This window comes from Coturnix japonica, unplaced genomic scaffold, assembly GCF_001577835.2.
Source record: "Coturnix japonica isolate 7356 unplaced genomic scaffold, Coturnix japonica 2.1 chrUnrandom534, whole genome shotgun sequence".
In the NCBI taxonomy this organism is placed as follows: domain Eukaryota; kingdom Metazoa; phylum Chordata; class Aves; order Galliformes; family Phasianidae; genus Coturnix; species Coturnix japonica.
The window spans coordinates 1-8,701 of record NW_015439917.1 but is presented as its reverse complement, the minus strand read 5'-3'; the positions used below and the strand labels follow the sequence as shown (position 1 = coordinate 8,701).

General features: G+C 59.0%; 1 protein-coding gene across 1 annotated transcript in view; it reads left to right on the top strand.

Annotated features, from left to right (window-relative positions):
• The window catches only part of LOC107307292 (phospholipase D3-like), a 10,579-nt gene extending 8,873 nt beyond the window's left edge, over positions 1-1,706 (top strand). Inside the window, exons 4-5 of the mRNA XM_015850789.2 lie at positions 1,011-1,150; positions 1,430-1,706. Of these exons, the coding sequence (XP_015706275.2) occupies positions 1,011-1,150; positions 1,430-1,691 (402 nt within the window). The 3' untranslated portion in view covers positions 1,692-1,706. The remainder of the gene's footprint in view (positions 1-1,010; positions 1,151-1,429) is intronic.
• The last annotated feature ends 6,995 nt before the right edge of the window (positions 1,707-8,701 follow it).

Genomic DNA, 8,701 nt, shown 5'->3' with positions numbered 1-8,701 from the left:
TTGCCCGCGTCCCGTGATGCTTTGCGGCAGCTAACCCCCCATTCCTGTTACTACTCCCATGATGCTTTGCGGCAGCTAACCCACACTTCCGGCTGCCTCCCTCCCATGATGCCTTGCGGCAGCTGACCCCCCCACTTCCGGCTACCCCCCTCCCACGATGCCTTGCGGCAGCTAACCCCTACTTCCGGTTACTACTCCCATGATGTCTTGCGGCAGCTTACCCCACTTCCTGTTGCCCACATCCCATGATGCTTTGCGGCACTAACCCCCAATTCAGGTTACTACTCCCATGATGCCTTGCGGCAGCTTACCCCCCCACTTCCGGCTACCCCCTCCCACGATGCTTTGCGGCAGCTAACCCCCCCACTTCCGGCTGTCCCCATCCCATGATGCTTTGCGGCAGCTACACCCCCCCCACACACACACACTTCCTGTTGTCACATCCCATGACGCTTTGCGGCAGCTGGCCCTTACTTCCGATTGCCCACATCCCATGATGCTTTGCGTCACTAACAACCCTTCTTCCGGTTACTACTCCCATGATGCCTTGCGGCAGCAAACCCCACTTCCGGTTGTCCCCATCCCATGATGCTTTCCGGCAGCAAACCCCACTTCCGGTTGTCCACATCCCATGATGCTTTGCGACAGCCAACCCCCACTTCCGTCTACCCCCAATCCCATGATGCTTTGCGGCCGCTGGCCCCCCACTTCCGGTTGTCCGCCTCCCATCATGCTTTGCGGCAGCTAACCCCCACTTCCGGTTGTCCGTATCCCATGATGCTTTGCGGCACTGACACACACCCCCTCCCCATTTATAACCTCTTCCCATGATGCTTTGCGGCAGCTATGGCGGGGGGGGGTGATCCCTGTGCTCTCTCTGCCGACCCCTCTTCCGGCTACCTCATCCCATGATGCTTTGCGGCCGCTGCCCCCACTTCCGGTTGCTCCCATCCCATGATGCTTTGCGGCAGCTGACCCCCCCACACACACACTTCCGTTTCCGCCCCTAGAGCTCCCCGCCGTCGTTCTGTGCCGCGGGCCGCACTCCGGACCTTCAGGCCGTTCTCGGCGTCATCAACTCGGCTCGAAGCTTCATCGACGTGGCGGTGATGAGTTACCTGCCCGCATCCGAGTTCCAGCGCCATAACAGGTCCGGGACCGGAACTTCCGGTACACAGAGTGCTGGGAGCTGACCGGAACTTCCGGTTCTGGTAGCGCTGTGGGGGTAACCGGAACTTCCGGTCTTGGTGGCGCTGGTGGTGACCGGAACTTCCGGTCTTGGCTCTGCTATGGCTGACCGGAACTTCCGGTCTTGGCTCTGCTATGGCTGACCGGAACTTCCGGTCCCCCCCAGGTCCTGTCAGCTTTAAGTGCTGTTCCGGTGTCACCATCCGGTTCCGGTTCCGGTTGACCCCGTTTCTCCCGGTAGGTTCTGGCCGCCCATTGATGACGCGTTACGCCGGGCCGTGTTCGAGCGCGGGGTGCGGCTGAAGCTGCTGCTGGGCTGCTGGGCTCATTCCAAGGCCGCCATGTTCCCCTTCATCAAGTCATTGGCCGCCATTAGTGACAACAGGACCGGGTACAGCGCGCAGGTGGTGAGTGTGAGCTGCCAAATAGTGAGCCATAGAGGGAACAAGGGGGGGTGCCAAATAGTGAGCCATAGAGAGACGTGGGGATGGGCTGCCAAATAGTGAGCCAATGGAGGGGGTGCCAAATAGTGAGCCATAGAGAGACGTGGGGAGGGGGTGCCAAATAGTGAGCTAATGGAGAGCCATGGGGGGGGGTGCCAAATAGTGAGCCATAGAGAGACGTGGGGAGGGGGTGCCAAATAGTGAGCCAATGGAGGGGGTGCCAAATAGTGAGCTGAGGGAGGGGGTGCCAAATAGTGAGCCCATAGAGAGCCATGGGGATGGGGCTGCCAAATAGTGAGCCCATAGAGAGCCATGGGGAGGGGCTGCCAAATAGTGAGCCTGTAGAGTCAATGGGGGGCCTGCCAAATAGTGAGTTAATGGAGAGCCATGGGGGTGGGGCTGCCAAATAGTGAGCCCGTAGAGAGCCGTAGGGAGGGGGTGCCAAATAGTGAGCCAATGGAGAGCCATGGGGATGGGGGGGGAGCTGCCAAATAGTGGGAGTGTCCAAGCAGGTGGTGATGGGAACAACCCAATGGCAATGGGGGCCCTATAATGGGAGTGGGGGCCCCATAACTGCAATGGGTGCCCCATAACTGCACCGGGTGCCCCCTAACAGTGTCCCATAATGGCTCTAAGTACCCCATAACAGCTCTGGGTGCCCCATAAGAACACTAGGTCCCCCATAATGGCTCAGGTTACCCCATAACACCCCTACTGGTGCCCCATAACTGCTCTGGTTACCCCATAACACCCCTAATGGTGCCCCATAACTGCTCAGGTTACCCCATAACACCCCCCCGGGCTGGCCTGATTGAGACCCACATTACATATGGGGGGGGGGGGGGGGTCTCAACTGTGTCCCTGTAGGTCTCAATCTTTGTCCTTATGGTGTCCTATGCTGTGTCCCTTATGGGTTCTATGGGGTCTCCCTACCTAATATGTCCCTATAAGCCGCCTATATACCCCTATACATCCCTATACATCCCTATAAGCCCCTATATATCCCTATACATCCCTATAAGCCCCTATATGTCCCTATATTTCCTAATAATCCCTATACATCCCTATATGTCCGCTATATATCCTATTAATTTCCCTATAAGCCCTTATATACCGCTATATATCCCTATATGCCTATATGTCCCTAATATATTCCTATACATCCCTATACATCCCTATAAGCCCCGTATATTACCCTTGATAACATCCCTATACACCCTATAAGCCCATTCCTTACATCCTATACACCCTATAGTACATCCCTATACATCCCATATACCCGATAATCATACACCCTAATTCCTTATATACCCCTATTACGTTCCTATACATCCCTCAGGCCGTCCAGGAGCTGCTGGTGGAGACCCCAGCTGAGCGCGGTGCCGGCTCAGTGCAGCTGGGGGGGGACGGCGACGGAGTCATCGTGCTGGAGCACAGAGGGGCACGCCTGCGGCAGGTAGCAGCGCCCATGAGGCCCATAGACCCAACATAAGCACCCCATATAGTGCCCTATAGCCCCCCATAACCCCCTATGGCCCTATACTCCCAATAACCCATAAGCCCCATATTGCCTCATGTCCCCACATATCCCCCTATATCCCCCATTTCAGACCCCTAACTCCCCATATCCGACCCCCACGACCCCCATACGCCCCCATATGCCCTCCCACTATACCTGTCATACTCCCATAACCCGCCCATTAATCCCTCCAATATTCCCCCATATCCCCCCCATATCCCCAACATACCCCCAATCCCCCATATCCTCCCATATACCCTCATACCTCCCCAATCCCCCATATCCCCATCCCCATTCCCCCTACCCCCCATCATACCCTCTTCATATCTCCCCAACCCCCCATATCCCCCATTTACCCCCCATATCTCCCATATACCTCACATCCCCCCATATCCTCCATTATCCCACCCTATATCCCCCATACCCCCCACTATCACCCCACATGCCCCCCAATACACTCCCTATACCTCATACCCCCCCAGTATCCCCCCATATCACCACGCACATCCCCATATTCTCCCCCATACCCCCATATGCCCCCATTATCCCCCTTAGAATCCCCATATCCTCCCATATCCCTCCATACCCCCCACTCGCCCCCATTCATATCCCTATATCTCCCCCATACACCCCCATACCCCCATTCCCCCATACCCCCCATACCCCCATCCCTGGACCCCCCCACACAGGTGACCGCCTGCGCTGAGCGCCCGCTGTTCTTCATCGCTCTGAGGACGCTTGCAGGTCTTCGCAGCGCCGGCCGGAGTGCGCGTCTCCTTCTGCCTCCAAATACGAGGGTCGCCCCACCCACCAAACAAACAAACAACCCCGAGGCCCCCCCCACAACGAACCACCGCCCCACACGACGTCAAAGGACCCTGGCAAGGTGCCGGCTGGTGGGTGGCAATGCTTTGGGGGGGCGGTAAGGGGGTGGGGGGCAATGGGCCTGGGGGTGGGGGGGCAGTGGGGGGCAGTAGGGGTGTGGGGTGGGAGGGTGCACTAGGACAATGAGGGACACTGGGTGGCAAGGGGGTGGGCGGGGAGCGGATAGGGATAATGGGGGGCGGGGGGGAGGGTGTAGGGGCAATTGGGGTGAGGGAGGGCAGTGGAGGATGGGTGGGTAAATGGAGTGGGCGGGGGCAATGGGGGGCACTGGGGTGGGAGGGGGCAGTGGGGGCCAGTGAGGGTTGAGTGGGGTGGGAGGGCAGGCATTAGGGATAATAGGTGACACTGGGGGGCCACTGGGGGTAATGGGGGGTGGAGGGGGCACTGGGCATGGGGGTAATGGGGGCAGTGGGGGTGGGAGGGTAGTGGGGGGTAATGGGTGGGGGGGGCATTGGGGGCACTGGGGTGGGGGGCAGTGGGGTAATGGGGGCAGTGGGGTGGAGGGGGCTAGTGGTGGCACAGGGTGAACATTGGGGGGTGGGGAATGGGGTTACTGGGGGCAGTGGGTCTGACATGAGTGTCAGTAGGGCGGACCATGGGGAAGGTGGGAGGCCCTGATGGTGGTTTGGGGCACTGGGTGGTAAGGGGGTCACCAGGGAATGAGAGAGGGGCACGGGGGGGGGGGGGAGGGGGCACCTCACTGCTGCCCCCCCCCCATTACCCCCCCCCCTTTAGGAACCTGCTCAGCCTGTCAACGCTCTTCCGGAAGGGCCCCCCCGTGCCCCCCCCGGGACGTGAGCTGGCTCTTCCCGAAACTCTCCCTGCTGTCCCCCCCCCCCCAACTCCAAACCGTGCCCCCCCCGGGACCACCACAAGTGTGACCGTCAATAACCAGAAGCGGGCGGGGTGAAGATGGGGGGGTCCCAAGGGTGGGGGTCCCTAAGGGGAAGATCCAAGTGGGGGTCCCTAAAGGGGAGTCCCTAAGGGGGGGGTCCCTAAGGGGTCCCCGGGGGCAGTGCCGGTCATTGGATATCGCCGTCCCTAAGGTGGGGGGTGACGTTGGCGTTACCTGGATAGTTCAGAGGTCAAACTTTGGTTCGAAAAAACCCAAATGAACTTTTATGCCCTAAAATGGGTGGGAAATGGAAGTAATGGAAATTGGCGGGTGGGGGGGAAAAAATGGGGGCGTTAGAGAAATCACCGCCCCCCCCTTGCTTTAGAAATGGCCTTTAGGGGATAAAAAGGGAGGGGCAAAGGACCCCCAGAAGGGTGGCAATTGGGTGGGTCACGCGAATGGCGAGCGGTCCAGCACCGACTCTTCCGTGTTGAGGGGGGAGGTCATAACTAGGGGGTTGGAGTGGGGTGGGGACGGCGGCGATTGTGGGGGTCCGTGTCGCCTAATAATCGGGTTATATTTGGGGGGGGGAGCGAGTTGTAATAAAGGGGGAGAAAAAAAGGGTTACCAAAGGATTGCGTGAAATTGGAGCTGGTGGTTGTGGGTTGGGTCGGAGGCGGGGCAAATACAAACCCAGGAGGAAACAAAAGGACCGAACAAATATTGGAAATGAGCCCAAAAAAATCCGGTCCGTTGGAAGAAAGCGAGGGGAGGGAGAAAGTGAAAGGGGAGGGGCAATGTGGGCGGTACCATGGGACGAGCCTAGTGAAGCGCGGTGGGGAGGAGAAAGCTGCCCCCCCACGCCATTTCGAAACCCATTGGTGACTGTGATTGAAAGGCACAAAACTTCGAAAAGCCGTATGGGACAACCATTTTAACACGGCTAAGTCCAGCATTCCCGCCAGTTGCGGGAGGAACAGAATTATCTGGCATCCGCGCGTCCCTAAAAGTGGGCTAATGAGGTGTCAGTAGAGGCTCACCCAACGCTGCCCCCCCCCCCTACCCCGACTTCCTCGACACGTGCCCCGAAGATTGCGAGCTCAGCACACCTCATCTCGGTGGTGGGAGCTGTGCAATGTCTAGGGAGTGTGGGTCCCAGCCCCATCCCCCCCCAGCTCGTTTTAGGGGGGGTCCCGAGGGGGTGGGGGCGACTTTATCCCCCCCCCCCCATCCCTGCTCTTTTAGGGGCGCGGGTCTCCATCTTTATCCCCCCCCCCAAGCTTCTTTTTAGTGGTGGCCGTCCCATCCCCATCTCCCCCCCAGCTCCTATTAGAGCGGGTCCATCCCCATGCCCCCCCCCAGCTCTTTTAGGGGGGGCCCCCATCCTTATCCCCCCCCCCCCCGCCCAGTACTCTGCCTCTTCTTTATAGGCTGTCCGTCCCCCCTCCCCAATTATTTTTGCGGTCTTTCCGCCCAAATTTAAACCTATTTTTGCACTTCTAGTTTCCCTCATTCTAACGGACCTTTCCTCCCCCCCCCCACATATTATAATATCGTCATATTTGGGTTGCGACCCTCTACCTATTTTGCCACCACCTCACCCCCTACAATGCGTTGGCCCATTCTTCTGTCACTCGCAAGCTCTCCACCCCTCACAGTGCATGCCATTTGGTTCGCGTCATTTTGACCCCCATTTCGAGCTCTCTTTATCACCTCATTCCCATCCCCCCTCTTTATCTGCCCACCCCCCCCCCACCCTCTTTCCCCTCCTTGAATCTTAAGGTTTTTTCGCTCCCCTTTTATAAACCGTGTCTTTCTGGTGGTTGTTGTTTACCCCAATTTAAACACCCCCCCCCCCCCCCCCCCCCCCAATAAAATGCCGTTGATGCTTGGCCACGCTGTTGGGATGTGATGGTGGGGGGTGAGACCAACAGCTGTTATGGGAGATGGGGGGGGGGAATACGGGGCACAATATGGGACATATAGGGGGGGCACAGAGATATGGGCCATATGGACCCCCCCAATAACCCCCAGCTCCAAACTCTCATTCCAGCATTTTATTCCAACCCTAAACCCCCCCCCACCCCAACCCCCTCCCCTCCAAATAACCCCAAACCCCCCCACAAAACCCCACCCCCCCCCCCAACAACCCCCCCCGCATGCAATGTCGACCGCCTCGCACGCTTAGGGCGCCCGGCAGTGCTTGCTGCCACCGCTCTTATCCTCGATCTCTATGGCACGGTGATCCCATCGCCGATCGAAGACGATTGAGCTGAGCCCTCAGGGTGCTCCGTCCGGGGGAGGGGTGGGGGATAAAGGCTCGATGGGACCCCCCTCTGTACCCACCAAGGCTAACTGCTGTGTTCTCAAAGTAATCGGCCGACCAGGTGGAGTCCCTGGGGGGGGGGTAAAGGAGTGGAGGGCCATAGAGGGGGGGTAGGGGGTCGCTGAGGGGACCCAAAGTGGGGGACCCATAGGTGGGGTATGGGGGTCTCAGAGGGGGGCAAAGAGGGCAGGGGGGGGCGGCCGTTAAAGGGGGTTGGCGATACAGAGGGAGACACAAATGGAGGACCCATAGGTGTATGGCGCGGTCTCATGGGGGGGGGGGGGGCACAAAGGGGGGACCCATAGGTGGGGTAGGAGGGTCTCCAGAGGGGAGGCAAAGGGCAGGGGCATTAAAGGGGTATGAGGGTCTCTGAGGGGACCCAAAGTGGGTGGACCCAAAGTTGGGTTATAGTTATGGGGACCAGAGGGGGACATAGAGTGGGGGACACAGGGGGCGGTATAAGGGACACGGACACAAAGTGGAGAACCCACTTAGGTGGGAATATTGGGTCTCAGTAGGGGGTGGGGGGGCACAAAGGTGGGGGACCCAGTAGTGGGTATAGGGTCTCAGAGAGGGGCAAAGGGCAGGGGGCCATAAAGGGGGGTATGAGGTCTCTGAAGGGACCCAAAGGTGGGGGGACCCATAGTGGGTATGGAGGTCTCAGTGGGGGGGGCCATAAATGGGGATTATGGGGACCCAAAGGTGGGGGACCATAGGTGGGTATGGGGACCCAGACGGGGGACACAGAGGGGGGTGGGGGACACAGGGGGTTATAAGGGACACAGGGGGGACACAAGTGGGGTACCCATAGGTGGGTATGAGGACCCAGAGGGGAGACCCAAAAGTGGGTGGGACCCAAAGGGGAGGTATGGGGGACCCACAGAGGAGACCCAAATGGGGGACCCATAGGTAGGTATAAGGGAAATCCAGAGGGAGACCCAAAGGGTGGGACAGGGGGGCGGGATATTAGGGGACACAAAGGTGTGGGACCAAAGGTGGGTATGGAGTCTCAGAGGGACCCAAAAGGTGGATGGGGACCCAAAGGGGGATAGAGGCGACCAAAGGTGGGTACGGGGGGGGACACAAATGGGACCACTAGGTGGGGTTTAGGGGGATCCAGAGATGGGTTGTGGTCAGAAGATGGGAGCCATTACGGTGTGGTGGGGACTGAAGGGGGGGCATAGGGGGACCCAGAGGGGAGACCCATCTACTGGCGTGGGGTCCCACACCCGCCCCCCCTCCACTGACCATGTAGGCGCCTCCTCGCACCATGAACTTCTGGTGGCTGACGCGCGGCTACGGATGCGGACTGAGCCTCCGTGGAGACCACAAAGAACCGCTGCAATGCAGCGTCAGGCACCCAGTGCCAGTTAGGGAGCCACCAGTAAGGGGCAGTTATGGGAACCAGAGCAGTATGGGCACCATTAGGTTCTTATGGGAACCTGAGCAGTTATGCACCATTAGTGTATGGGTAACCAGAGCATTATGGGCAACCATAGGGGTTC